The sequence below is a fragment of the Neofelis nebulosa genome, chromosome 6, assembly GCF_028018385.1.
Source record: "Neofelis nebulosa isolate mNeoNeb1 chromosome 6, mNeoNeb1.pri, whole genome shotgun sequence".
NCBI classification, from domain to species: domain Eukaryota; kingdom Metazoa; phylum Chordata; class Mammalia; order Carnivora; family Felidae; genus Neofelis; species Neofelis nebulosa.
In genome coordinates this window covers 149,388,409-149,403,709 of record NC_080787.1, presented here as the reverse complement: position 1 = coordinate 149,403,709, position 15,301 = coordinate 149,388,409, and the positions used below count along the sequence as shown (strand labels likewise).

The window sequence follows — 15,301 nt, the reverse complement described above, 5'->3', positions numbered from 1 at the left end:
AGTTCTGAAATGAGTCATGTTTACAAGCATAGAAGTTAGCAGAAACGGTCTGAACAGCCCTAAACAATCTCTATAGCTAGGCTTTTGGCATAAATTTTGCTGGATTGTGCCCCCCAAAGTAAAAATTTCCATACTCTTCTCTATGTAAGAGTAAGTTAGACAAAGGATATCTTTTTTTTTTTTTGAGATATTTTTAATTTTTGAGAGAGAGAGAGCACAAACTGATGAGGGGCAGAGTCAGGCTTTGTGCTGACAGCAGAGAGCCCTATGTGGGGCTCAAACTCATGAACTGTGAGATCATGATCTGAGCTGACGTGGGACACTCAACTGACTGAGCCACCCAGGTGCCCCAAGACAAAAAATATCTTAACAATAAAAGTGATGAAAAAGAAAAGAAAGAAAGAAAGAAAGAAAGAAAGAAAGAAAGAAAGAAAGGAAGGAAGGAAGGAAGGAAGGAAGGAAGGAAGGAAGGAAGGAAGGAAGGAAGGAAGGAAGGAAGGAAGGAAGACAGCATAGGGCAGATGAGTAAAGTGGGGAGGGGGTGGGGCAGAGAGGAAGACAGGGGAGATGAGGGGAGAACATCCAAAGATCATCAGATTCTTTTAGAAAGTAGAAATATGTGAGGGATGAAGAGAGGGAAACCAGAAACAAATTGCAGAATAAAATGGCCAACATTTTTTTAGGGCCTGGCAATGGATAAATGCCAAAAAAGGATTTAAAGATGTTTTTGTCCTTATCAGGTTATTTTGTTTTTCTTGAAATGGCCTCATTGCTGCAAAATATCTTCTCTCCACATTGTAAACAAAATCTCTTTGGCAGCAATAAATTTTCCACTGAATTTTGGGAAGAGAGAAAACACAGTGAGAGAGAGGTATCATAGGAAATGGGTTCAGGACAGTTTGCATGCTTTGTACTTTTTCCCAGGGTTGTATCAACTAGGAAAAAATTTCTATAGGAAGGAGATATGATACAAAATGGACTATTGTTCAGGATTCATCTGATCGCCATACATGCCTGAGGAGAGTGTGTTAACGCTGTGCCCCACCCTCTCCATGAATGCGATAAAGCATATGCATGAGTTGTAAAAACTAATGTAACTCTGTTGGAAAACTCCATGTATATGTATTTTAACTGTTTATAATATTTATCATAACTAGTAATAGAACATTTAAAGAAACGACACTTGGAAATGCTTTTTGTAAAGCTTACAATATAAAACGTAATTTAATTTGGTTTAATGGGTGTAGGACCAGGTGACCTGTGTATCTAGGGAAGGGCATGCATGGACCCAGGGAACCCCAGGCCTCACCTGTGCATACAGGACTCACATCCACCTGCAGTAAATCATTTACTACACAGCTCCCTGGTAGCGAAGGCCATCAATTCCCATTTGTCCCCTTCCTCTCCTGTTGGTTCCTAATGAGCAGCAAAATGGTCCCAGGCCCTGGGTGGGAGGGACGTGGGGAGCATGGCTCCGACCCTCACTGGCTAATTAGCATGGGGCTAATTGACCTTTCACCTCAATTGTGTTCCTCAGCCTTCAGCAACAAGAGAAGGGGCCTTTCATTATCTCTATGTGGCATAATATCTTTGATTCTGATGAAAACAAGTCATAGGAAATGTGAGATAAATTCAAAGCATAAATCACAAAATCTCCATCTTGTACAAATCTCTCTAAAAAAATGAAAGCTCAGGTTGAAGGAACAGTTTTTATTCTCGTCCAATTAATATAAATTGGCATTTAGTGTTCACTGAAGGGGACTGAGGGAACTGGGGTTCAAGAGAGACAAACCTGTGGGAACGATTCCTTTCTGGTTATTCTGACTCTCCTCTGAACATCTCTGGGCTCACACTGCTTCATCCATGTTGTTGCCTTGTTAGCTGTGACCATACAAAATATTTCTCAACCATTACATCTAAAAATATCTTTAACTTCCGAAATAATTGCCGTTTTGTCTTTCTCTGACACAGAAAATACTTTTATTAAAAACTTGTACAGAAACATGTTTGTGAAAAGTTATTATCAGAAGAAGCAACTAAAAAGCATTCTGAATTTTTAACGGCAAAAGAAAGGGAAATCTGAATTGTTTAAAAAAGTGTTTCTTTTTTATTGAGATAATTTATGTCAGATCATCTAAGAAAGACCCTTTTCGTGTCAAAACAATTTTTAAAATGAAAATATGATAACAACATTGACTATTAAATTAGGAAATCTTTTATCTGATAATTCTTGGCTGACCATATTATTGCTTTTCTGAAGGAAAAAAATGTGTGTGGTTAAAAATGCAGATGAAAATCAGAGATTTTTCAGCCTTTAAAATGTAAAGTTGGTACACAATAGGACAGCCTTCCTGTTGAAATCATTTAGGCATTTTTGTAGGATGAAAATAGAGCTTAGAAGACTAGAGAGAAACTAACATGACTAATTGGTAGAGTATGCCCACGAGTGTGGATTGGTCAGTATGCCGACCGGTGTGGATTGGTCAGTATGCCCATGAGTGTGGATTGGTCAGTGTGCCGACCAGTGTGGGTTGGTCAGTATGCCCACGAGCGTGGATTGGTCAGTATGCTCACGAGTGTGGATTGGTCAGTGTGCCCACCAGTGTGGATTGGTCAGTATGCCGACTAGTGTGGATTGGTCAGTATGTCCATGAGCGTGGATTGGTCAGTATGCCGACCAGTGTGGGTTGGTCAGTGTGCCCATGAGCGTGGATTGGTCAGTATGCCCACGAGCGTGGATTGGTCAGTATGCCCATGAGTGTGGATTGGTCAGTGTGCCCACCAGTGTGGATTGGTCAGTATGCCGACTAGTGTGGATTGGTCAGTATGCCCATGAGTGTGGATTGGTCAGTATGCCGACCAGTGTGGATTGGTCAGTGTGCCCATGAGCGTGGATTGGTCAGTATGCCCATGAGTGGGGATTGGTCAGTATGCCCACCAGTGTGAATTGGTCAGTATGCCCACGAGTGGGGATTGGTCAGTATGCCCGTACAAATAAACCTGCAGGACGTTGTGTCCAACATGCCTGCCCATTTCCTGACTTCAGAGAGGTGGAGAAGCAGAATATTTGAATAGTTCAAGCAGACTATTTGCAAAAGCACTGGGTTTACAGCCAGAAAACATGGCCTACAGAGCTGGCTCCTTCATTTCCCAATTATGTGTCTAATTTGGGTGAGTCACTCAAGCCATGCGAAAGTTTCCTCACCTCCGAAGTGGCTGCCACACTTGACGCGTGCTTCACAAGGTCACCGAGTCATTCAACAAACCCAGGTGGGGCTGGTCTCTGTAGTAGCCAGCTCAGCATTAGAGAGATGCAGTGTCTTTTCTTGAGGCCAGCACTGCTTGGTGACGGAGAGAAACACATAGGAAAGTAGGTGCAATACAGAGTGGTCAGTGCTGTCTTCTCGGGGGCTTGGGACCCCAAGGAGCGCCGAGTTGCCTGCTGCTACTGGCCTTCTGGGGCATAGACTAACTGTTGCCAGGTGACCTTCACTCCAGTTCTTTACCTGCTTTGACGGACTCCTGTGTAACTGGCACTGGTCCTTACTTTCATCATTACCTTGTTATCTTGTTTGTTTTTAATCAGATCCGCCCATACTCTCTTTTGCTTCCTCCTTTGACTCAGTTCCAGTGGGGCTGTCTTCTAAGGCTTCTGGGTGTCTGGCTTTCCTCCCAATCATTCCTTTGTATCTGAGGCTTGTCCATACAGCTTCCAAACCCTGTTCTTCACGATGGCCCCTGTGCTCTTGTCCTGCTCTGTCTGCCCCATACACCACCCGCTTCTCAGCAGCCACACTGGAGTTTAGGGGAGCCAGAGAAGGATAAGGGGGAATCCTCAGCCTGGGTTTCTACCTTGGCTTCACACTTAGGAGCTGGGTGACATTGAACCTGTCGTGAAGGCTCCCTTTCATCTTCTGTCAGGTATGATCGAATCGAACAGCCAGTAAAATAAAGAGCTTTATTTGTGCGGCCATACATCTGGATTTCCCAAAACATACTTGGGGATGGTAACAGCACCTCCCTCCGAGGACTCTGGGAACACTAAACAACTTACTGCATCAAAAACCTTGCAATGCAGTCTGGAGGCCATTTAGACCTCAAAGATATCGTGCACTTACTTATTTTACTTTAATTAATATAATCGTTATTGCTATAGCAGAAGAAAGCACTTTGTTAATAGTGTGACATTTTTGACTTTTTGAAGCGCATAATTATTTATTTTAGAGATTGTCTGTCTAACCCTTCTCTGAGTGTTTGGGAAACATTCCAATAACGTTTCATTCCCCAGGAATTTTCTTGTTCGGATATACTTGTCTTTACATGGTCTCAAAGGTTAAGACTATTTTGAAAATCATTAGCAGGGGGCGCCTGGGTGGCTCAGTCGGTTGAGCGTCCGACTTCAGCTCAGGTCACGATCTCGTGGTCCGCGAGTTCGAGCCCCACGTCGGGCTCTGGGTTGATGGCTCAGAGCCTGGAGCTTGCTTCTGATTCTGTGTCTCCCTCTCTCTCTGCCCCTCCCCCGTTCATGCTGTGTCTCTCTCTGTCTCAAAAATAAATAAACGTTAAAAAAAAATTAATAATAAAAAAAAGAAGAAAATCATTAGCAGGTTTTTCAAGTTTTGCTTACTTCCAGTGTTCTAAGGGGATCACCAGACTTCCAAATATTTGAATCCTAACTGCATGTCAGCAAAGCGACTCCTTTTTGGAAAAGGAAAAATACACCAACTCCTTGGATATTGTTGAATAATGGCCAACTGGGTGAGAGTTGGTCATTGGTTGCCAAACAATTCCCATAGATGTTTTATTAATACTGGGGTATCTCCAAATCAAAAGTCATGTAGAGAATGTCCAAGATATAGATGTGTCAGTCCCCAGTGGAACCACAGCTCCATTTGACAGCATAATAGCAAGCCCAGTTGAACAAATTAACTACTTTGTTCATCAACACTAAACAACCTATGTCACCTTTCTTGTTGAATTAATAAGTTATAACAAAACACAAATGAAATGTGTTTCCTGTTTGTGAGGCGATATTCTATTTATTGAGAAAACAGAGATAAAGTAGACATTGTTTTTGTCCTGAGGAAATTTAAAGCCATGCTGGAGAACTCTGCTGTCTTCCCACTGAAAATCTCGACCTCCTAAAGCTGAGGAATTTTTTTGTATACTGCGAGAACTAGATATATTTTGGGCTTTAGAGTGGCTAGATCACTAAACTTTATCCCTAGAATGTGTTATTAATGAGGTTTGTGAACTGAACCAGTGTGATGGTGCAGTTACACCATCTGGCAAAGGGACTGCTTTCTGAGATCCACACTGGTTTTTATAACAAGTCAAAGAATTAAGCAATTATTGGTTTCAGAACCAAGGATGGAGACTGAGGGAAATACGTTCTATACATATCACTGTAACTACTGAAATCTGTTCGGGGTCTTCCTATCCCCTTTCCAGCTCTACCCTGAGCATTTGAAAAATCTGGATTTGAAAGGAAAATCTCAGTATTTGGATTTCTTCCATATTTGTCAAATTTTAGCAGACTCTGAGAATTTACTGAGGTTCTTCATATGTTTTATGGCATCTGAGCATATAGTGAGATGTATATATATGCATATATATACATATACATATATATGCATATACATAGTGATATATATACATCTATGTGCATACACACACACACACACACACACACACACACACACACAGTTCACAGGAAGCTGGAATGCTGCCAGAGCGATGGTCACATCTATAGCATCTGCTTATTCTATCTTCTGTGCCCATTTTCCAAGTTGGGCTGTGTGAGTGGCACAGCCTAATAGGATTTGGAGGCTTTATGGATGTACAAGATAAGGGACAAATCCTGTTTAGTTTTCAAAATTCCTAAATGGTGATACAATACTAACAACTCTGTATTGACTTACTGCTGTGCATTGGGTCTGTTCTCCTTCTGTTTCCTCAAATCTTCAGAGTAGTCTTCAAAGTTGGCGATATTATTGCCAAAAACAGATGTAGAAACTACTGCATAGGGAGGAAAAGCAATTTGCCAAAAATTATACAGCTAATAAATTGCATCTATTTGGCTTTAAATTACACGTTCTTTCTTCCATAGCCTTCTGGTTCCCCAGGGAGCACTTTAGGTATTGAGCTTATGACTATTTATATTTGTTCTTTCATTCTTGTTTCCTAGCCTGTCCCTCACCTTTTCCATTCACAGACATACTTTCTAAATCTGCTAGGTTCAAAGTGCTGTGTGAAGCATTCTGGTAAGTAAAACTATAAACATGACCCAGTTGCTGTTCTCAAGAATTTCTAAATTTAGTCCGAAGATCACAGACACAAGCGCGCGCGCACACACACACACACACACACACACAAATACTGCCCAAGCTGTGACCACTGCTATAAGAAGAGCATGGCAGGCAAATTTCTGGCATTGAGATGAGGAAGAAAGGCATTACTTTTATCTGAGAGGATCACATAAGTCCTGAACTTAGAGGAATTCTATCCGACTGAATTCTTGAGCCTCCTTGAAAAGAACACACTAGAGATAAAAGCCTCAGGGGATGTTGGCATACTGATTCTCCGCTGTTTCTCCTTGTGGCAAAGCTCCTGCCCCACATGCCCACTCAAGTGTACTCCAGCTCTTGATGTTGGTTTATTTGAAATAACCCAGGCTAAAGGCCATGTACAGTTCCTAGAGTTCTAGCTGAACACAGCGGCCATGATGAATAGTGATAGAATGTCTCTTAGTCCAATTAGAATGGAAAATAGATACTGTCAGCTATTACTGCCTGATGAACAACCACAAAATCTCAGTGCCGTGCATTGATAAACATCTCCTTCAGGTCAGCTGGGGGCCTGCAGGGCCAGCCTGCATCCAGCTGGAAGGCTGTGCCCAAGCTGTGGGTACTGCTGCACTTGGGTGGAAACTACCCAAGGGTGCTCTATTGCTGGCCCCAGCAGTGGTGCAGATACATTTCAAGGCCCTGGTTCAATCATGTTGGGCAAAGCCAATCATGCTACTGAGCCCAACTCAAGGACAGGAGGAGAGATGAGAGTGAATAGCTCTGATGAGAAACCTAATCTATCATGTATACAGTGAAGGAGAGGGAAAGGAGATAAAATCATAAGGCAGGTGGTCTAGAGAGGAGAAAAGTCTAAACACACCTGAAGATAGTCATGAGCTGTCAGATTCTTTTTAACAGTTGATAGTGAGACATCTTAAAAGATTATGTAGCATACCCCAGAAACTTGCACATAATGGATTACAGGGAGAGATGGGAGGTCAGGGAGCAATTGCAGAGGTCCTATGATGATGAAGGGCTAAAATGGGGAGATGACAATTAGGAAGTAAGGGAGCGGAAGATGTGAAGGGTATTTCTAAGTCCTTGCTGGATGGAAGGGAAGGGTGGAGGAGCTCAAGGTGGTGATTCTACCGAAGCCATTAGAAGACACAGGAGGATAATCAGAGCTGAAGGGGGGCAGGGAGGGCTTGACACTAGATACCATGCGGGAGGGCGGTGCTTTGACTGAAATGGAGTAGTTACGTGGGGGCAGGCCAAGGGGGCAGAGACTGATGACCCAGTGACCACTGCTGAGTAGGAGCAGTCCTGACACACAGAGCTGTGAGGACAGATGGCAGGGAGAGTGAGTGTGTCCCCATGGCAGTGGTTCAGAACCCAGGATGGGGAAGAGGTAGGAATGGGATTCAGGACCCGGGGTGGTCACCTGGTGACCTTCTGAGTCCACAACTGTGTGGCTGCAGGAAATGCTGACACATGGTGGGTGTCACTCTTAAACGTTTGCTGGTGCAATGGTGGAACACTGGAGGGGGGCAGGGGGCCAGTTCTGATTGTTATTAGTATCGCTGTGTTTGCATGGGTGTCCTTTGAACATTGATTGCTATGATGAGAGAGTGACAGTGGGTAGTTTGTAGATATTGAAATTTGGGGGTCTTCTCTGCAGACAGATGAGTGACTTTCTATCCAGTAGCTATTCTATTTTTTTTAAGTTTATTTATTTATTTTGAGAGAGAGAGAGAGTGAGTGCACAGGGTAGGGACATACAGAGAGGGAGACAGAGAATCCCAAGCAGGCTCTGCACTGTCAATGCAGAGCCAGATGCAGGGCTTAAACTCAGGAACCATGAGATCATGACCTGAGCCGAAATAAAAAATCAGACCCTTAACCCACTGAGCCACCCAGGTGCCCCCTCCATTAGGTATTCTGAGACCTGGCTTTGATCTCAGGTAGTCTAGTTTTTGTCCTAGTAAATTTTTTTTTTTAATTTTTTTTTTCAACGTTTTTTATTTATTTTTGGGACAGAGAGAGACAGAGCATGAACGGGGGAGGGGCAGAGAGAGAGGGAGACACAGAATCGGAAGCAGGCTCCAGGCTCCGAGCCGTCAGCCCAGAGCCTGACGCGGGGCTTGAACTCACGGACCGCGAGATGGTGACCTGGCTGAAGTCGGACGCTTAACCGACTGCGCCACCCAGGCGCCCCTGTCCTAGTAAATTAGTTGACTTCTAACTTTAATTCTACTAAATTTTCAAGTCTCCTGTTCATACACATCAATATATTGACGCAGAACATTTTTGCAAATGGTCACTGATGGTAATTGTGAAATTGGCAGGAACAGTGGATGACTGCTGGGGTGGCCTGGGTCTGCCGTTCCCCTGCTTCCCCATCGCCGTGCTTATGTGTTTGCCGGTGACATGGGGTGCGTGTGGAGTCTACCATAAACACAGTAATTTTAAATTGTAGAGAAAGATGCCCTGTAATTGACAATAACCAACTCTCTGAGCTTTTGTGAATGGAGACAAATGCAAGTATTTATATCTGATAGTTGGGAGGACACATCACTTCTGAAATAAGCCAGTTTTAAAAGAATACTGCTTTTCACTGTGCTGCTGTATGCAGTGCGGTTCCTTTTTGTCCTGCTACATTTCATATCGCTTTGGATATTACCCTAGTTTTCTATCGCCCTGTTCCCTTTATCCCCACATTTCGGTTTGTGGCCCCAGTACAGTGTTGTGTGTGTAACACACACACGCGTGAGTTCTGTCGCTCTGACGACAGGAGAAGTGTATCTAACGTGATCAGTCACACATGGCTGTTTTCTTAAGTTCCGTCATTTCGTGCAGCCTTGGACCCAAACAGATTTTAGAGTCTTTCGCGTACTCTGGGACGGAGGACAAGGTGAACCTTACTTGGCATTTTAAAGCTTGCATGTTCTGGTCTGTTTCTGCCTTGCTCCCACATAGAGCTGTGACCTGGACCAGCAGAGCATCGTTCATGTTGTGCTGAGACCCTGGAGAAAAGGCCCAGAAAGGGAAGGAGGCGACGGCCCACAAAACGCCCTGGAGGGCTCGAGGAGAGAGCCCGAGAGCTTGACCCGTGTGGACCTCAGCAGCTCGGTCCTCCCTGCGCACTCGGTGGGTCTGGCTGTGATCCTGAATAATGACCGTGAGGAGACCCTGCCAGCTGGAAGGCCAGGTAATTGTACAGACTCAGTCTGTAGCTAGTAGAGCATTTTGTGTAGCAGGTCTCCACAGAGAAGGGCCTCAACACGTGCATAGTTGGTTCATGGTAAGTTCTAGATTACTGGAGGGAGACATCGCTGGGAGGACGATACTTGGCCATAAAATTTGAGATGAATACATTTAATAAATGCAGTAAAACAGGGTTTTCAGGTTGAGAATGAAGGTGAGGGAGGGAGGAGGCGTCAGGACCATGATAATAGCATTTTACTTTATTTTTGTTTATTTTGAGAAAGTAGGAGTGGGGTGGAAATGTGATGTATTGTGCTTGGGTCAGAATATGTGATGAAGGTGTGTGTATGTCCTTCTCAGCGTTTGCCTCCCTTTTCTATTTCTTATTTTCCTAAAATACATTTTGGTTTATTATGTTTCTGGTGATGTAGAGAAATTTTAAAAAGCAGAAAGAGAAGTATAGAGGCAATTCTAGTCATTTGCAGGTGCCAAGGCAACCCATTACAAGGTCAATAACACCCTTTGTGTGAAAGGGTGTTCCTTCTGTCTACGTAGCAACCCATTTCAAAAGCGCTTTTATTTAGCAAGGATGGCAATTCCTTTGTTATTTTGACAATATTAATGTGTTTCCCTTAGTCCTCTGTTTTCCAATCTAAATAGTCAAAGGTATATCAGGATTGTTTTTGACTGTGTGTGACAGAAAACACAAAATGATAACTGATTTTATTTATTTATTTATTTATTTTATTATTTTTTTTTTTAATTTTTTTTTTCAACGTTTTTTATTTATTTTTGGGACAGAGAGAGACAGAGCATGAACGGGGGAGGGGCAGAGAGAGAGGGAGACACAGAATTGGAAACAGGCTCCAGGCTCCGGGCCATCAGCCCAGAGCCTGACGCGGGGCTCGAACTCACGGACCGCGAGATCGTGACCTGGCTGAAGTCGGACGCTTAACCGACTGCGCCACCCAGGCGCCCCGATAACTGATTTTATAAGGTATATGTGCATTTGTCTCTCACGTACAATGAGTGAGGACATAGGCGGTTCGAGGCCATTGCGGATTTCACAGTGTCAGAGAGTTCAGGAACTAGCAAGGTGGAGGCCTAAAATAATATGAAATGTCTCCTGCTAATTTCACTAAGTAAAATTTAACAAAGTTTAAAAAATCATAGATGAGATTATAAAAAGAAAAAATTTCCGAGGACAAGTGAAAAAGTAGACATAGCAGTTATCTTTGTATAGAGGAATGGAGAAACCCAGAATTTAGGTGCATGAGCTGATACCCTGGTGGCCTTCAGGAGGTTGTTCAGGGGAGGAAGTCTGTCCTTTACATACACTGAGCACTTAGCAGAATGAAAAAATATATATATGTGGAGGAAACTGAGATACAGCTAAACCTTTGCAGTTCCTGTGTGATCCAGAATGGGAAGTTAATATAAGTATCAGACTCAGATTTATGGTGTGCGTGATGTTTCAAGCAGAACACATAAAAGCATTCCGGAGAAGGGCATATGGCATCCATGTCCGAGGGAAACACGCCCTGTTAAAGGGAGACACATCATCAAACATTACAAGTCAAACAGTGGAATAATCTGTCTTGACTGGAAGTAAGCATATACTGTATGGTATATATGATTGGTTTCCCCTAAAACTTGAGAAAATAAAACAACAATTTGAAACAGAACACAAAACACATACATGTTATGTTAATTAAAGCATACAAAAAATAGAAACCTAAATCAGAAAACAAACATAATAGAAAAATATAGCTATTAAATAAAACATAATTTTAGCTACTGGAATTAAACAAAAATCCTCAGTGGATGGGTTAAAACAGCAAGTTAGTCAATGCCAAAGAGAGAATTTGTGAACTGCAAGATAGATATGAGGGAATTTTCCATAATGTGGTATAGATTAAAAGGTAAAACAATGCTTTTCAGAGACTAGGGGTTTAGAACGAGATGGCTAAACATATTTCTGATAGAAATTTCATTATAGGAGAATACAGAATGGAAGAGAGACAGTTTAAGAGAATGACTGAGAATCCTGATTCAAGAGTACACGGTCCCAAGCATGATAAAACAAAACAAAGCAAAAACAAACAAACAAACAGACAAAAAAAAACCTCCACTCAGTTGGTCTTAATCAAGATAAACAAAAATAAATTCACTTTACAAAGAAAGTAAAAGACTAGGGGCACCTGGTGGCTCAGTCGGTTAAGCATCTGACTGGCTCAGGTAATGATCTCACGTCCATAGGTTCGTGCCCTGCGTTGGGCTCTGTGCTGACAGCTCAGAGCCTGGAGCCTGCTTCAGATTCTGTGTCTCTCTGTCTGCCCCTCTCCTGCTCACACTCTGTCTCTGTCTCTGTCTCAAAAATAAATAAACATTTTTAAAAAATTTAAAGTAAAGATAGTAAAAGAGCAAGGAAAAAGAGATCTTAAAATCAAATGAAGAAAATAGATTACTTGCAATGCAGTAATAATTTGAATCGATCCTGGCAGAAATAATGGAAGAAAAATGACAGTGGAGTCATATCAAATGACTGAGGAGGATATACTTGTTAACTTAGAATTCTAAACCTAAAATACCTTACAAAATTATTGCTTAAAAGTGAGAAGCCTGTTTCTGATTCTGTGTCTCCCTCTCTCTCTGCCCCTCCCCCGTTCATGCTCTGTCTCTCTCTGTCCCAAAAATAAAAAATAAATAATAAAAAAAAAAAAAAAATTAAAAAAAAAAAAAGTGAGAAGCAAATAAAGACGCTTTCAGACAAACACTGAGAGTATTTGTACTCAGTCTGAAAGAATGTTATTCATAACAAGGAGGGGTGGTTTGAACCCAGGGTGACCAAAAGAGATATAAGATACGATGCTCAGAAAATACAAGGGTAAATATGGATCAGTCTAAATAAACATTGATATAAAAAATAATATTGATTAGTTTGATGGGTACAAAAACAGGAGGAACCGAAGTAGTAGATAAAATGACATTTAGGAGAAAACAGTGATCAATTAACATGGAAATACATTCAAGATCTCATTAATGATCAGAGAAATTAATATTCTAACAATATTATATCGCTGCAGCCTACCTGATGGGCCAATATTTAAAAGTTTGATGATACCAAGTATTGGTTAGGATTTAGGGCAGAAAGTGCTTTGGTACATGATGATAAGGATGTTAATTGATTCAGCCATCATAGAGAGCAATGCACAGCTTCACAGTCATTAATGGATTTCCAGATATGCATTTTCTAGAACTCAGAGTAGTGAGGAGACACCCATGTAGATGACCATCATGGGACCCCTGAAGTTTGTGAATAAAGAGAAATGACATAGCTGGGGCATCCGGTTGGCTCAGTTGGTGAAACGTCCGACTCTTGGTTCTGGCTCAGGTCGTTATCTGAGTGCAGAGCCTGCTTGGGATTCTTCCCTCTCTCTCTCTGCCCCTCCCCTGCTCATGCATGAGCCACAGGTGTATGCTCTCTCTTTCTCAAAAAAAAAAAAAAAAAAAATTAAAAACTTAAAAAAAAAAAAGAAATGACATAGCTGTCTTTAAATAGGAGGATGGATAAATAATTAATGCTGTATTCTTATAATGGGTTGTAAATTGCAAATAATGTTCAGTAAGATACAGTTGATGCAAAATTTCAAAACATAAGGTCCAAAACATTTACATCTATTGTTTAGTAGGGTAACCAAATAATGTACTTTGCCCAAGCAGGATATATTTGAGAGTTAAAATATACATTAAATATAATTAAACTATATATTTATATACCTTTGAAATATTTATTTATGGGTCAACAAATTGGATTCATTATGTTAGCAAAAAAATGAACTGGTTATTTAGTATGATGTTCAAAAATAATTTTTTTCAAAAATTAAAAAGATCATGTTCTTTAGAGCAAGATCAAACCTTTATATTTATCATCTGAACATTAATAATATTAGTAGAATAATTATCCTTTGTACTTATTCACACATTTTGATCAGTTTAATGTATCTGACTATACCATCTCATCAGTGGTATGTACCTAAAGACTAAAGCAAATCTTATGGTTTCTTCTTATTATAAAATTGCTTTTAGTCTTCTTCAGTTTTATTTAATGATGAATAAATTTGGCATTATTGTCACCTTCAATTTATGTCTTTCTAGACCATAATCCTTTTAGCTAAGAAAATATTCTTTTACCATAGGGATTTAGATACCAGTAGGCTCTCAGAAAATTCTACAAAATGTTTAACATCCACTTCATATTTTTAATTGAAATGTGTAATTCTTTCAACCCAAATAAGAGATTAAATAAGCTTTTATTAATGTATGCAATATTGAAAATGCCAACACCACCATAGTTGGAGCCTTCCGATTATTGTATGCTCCATGACGAGACTGTTTAGTTAGACTTCCCACATCAACCTCCATCGGTTACATCTGACTTCTCTCTGATCATCTTGTTCTCATTAGCCCACTGACTGGTGGCCTGTTACCTGTGTGCATTTTGCAGGGCTGAGGACTGGCCAATGTACCACTTGTGGATGCACCAGGTAAACGGCAGGGGTGGCATCCTTATGGGATTCTCCCCTCCCCCTGCCCCGGCCCCAGACCAGGAATGAGCTCTGCTGGAACCCTGCATGCTGTGCGTGAGGGGCATGTGCTAGTCTTGTAGAATCTGGAAAGGATAGGGAAAGGAGAGATGGGTTGTCCCAGGTCAACTTTAAGACTTAACTCTGTGTTAAAATTGAACTACAAAAAGTCATCCCTTCATCTTCAGACCTGGGAAGATTCATCTCCTTTTCAGAAGTCTTATACCTTCTACTGCTTTCAATTATATACAGGTTCTCAGCATATACTCCTTCTCATTGAAGACGGGATGTCCATCTGGTTCATTATAGTTTCCCCCAACATCTCCTAGAAGACTGATGACAAATGTTTACTAAATTATTTAAAATTGTCAATGTAGTAAGGCATACATCATAATTTCTGTATATTTAACTTTTAGAATTAATGCTTTATTTAATTATTTGACAACACTTTTTAAAATACCTTGGTAATTTCAGTATTCATATGAATTTAGTGTCTTGATTGGGATTCTTTGGAACAACTGTGGGCAAACCATGCACTTACATGATTATTTTTCTTTGCTAAAAAAGACAGTGTAGAGTTTCTAGAAAAATGATTCACTCCAGTGTGCAGAAGAGTCACCTGTGGATGCTCATTCCCTGCTATTCTAGAACTAATTCTAATTCAGGTGGGTGGGAGAAAGGCCCAGAAACCTGGGCTGACCACACTTGGAGAAACTATGCCTGATAGCAGAGGTTTTCCAACTTTACAACTGTGGGTCCTGCCTAGTGGCCTCAACTAGGGGGGAGGAAGAAGGCAGGTCGGGGGAAGACAGTGGACAAACCAAGCCAACCCATGGCAGCCAAGCACAGTCTCTTATTTATCAGTTTCACATATAACCCATCTATAGCATGTTTCATTTTGGGAAAAGAAAATCCCTTGTTACAACGTGTTTGAAAAACTCTGCCTCAAAGAAAGAAATTTAAGAGAAATAAACCAACTTTGTTCTTGTTTCTAGGGTGTTCAAATCAGAGAAGGAAGAATTTAGGTGCTGGCTGAACTCAGGAGGGTTTTAAAGGGTGACTAGCTGGGCGGTAGCCACACAAGTAGCTGAAACAAATCTGAACTTCTGGAAACCCTGGAAGGTGTTTTTTAGGTATTTAAAGATGGCAAAAGATAACGGGTTAATATGAGACACAATGTCATGTTCTACATTAATAACCAAAGCAATCATATGATCTGTACTT

At 41.3% G+C, this 15,301-nt stretch overlaps 1 protein-coding gene across 2 annotated transcripts in view; it reads left to right on the top strand.

Moving 5' to 3' along the window:
* PRKN (parkin RBR E3 ubiquitin protein ligase) overlaps window positions 1-15,301 on the top strand; it is a 1,360,952-nt gene that overhangs the window by 432,575 nt on the left and 913,076 nt on the right. For both annotated transcript variants that reach the window (XM_058736213.1, XM_058736212.1), the window contains exon 3: window positions 9,264-9,495. In XM_058736213.1, the coding sequence (XP_058592196.1) occupies window positions 9,264-9,495 (232 nt within the window). The remainder of the gene's footprint in view (window positions 1-9,263; window positions 9,496-15,301) is intronic.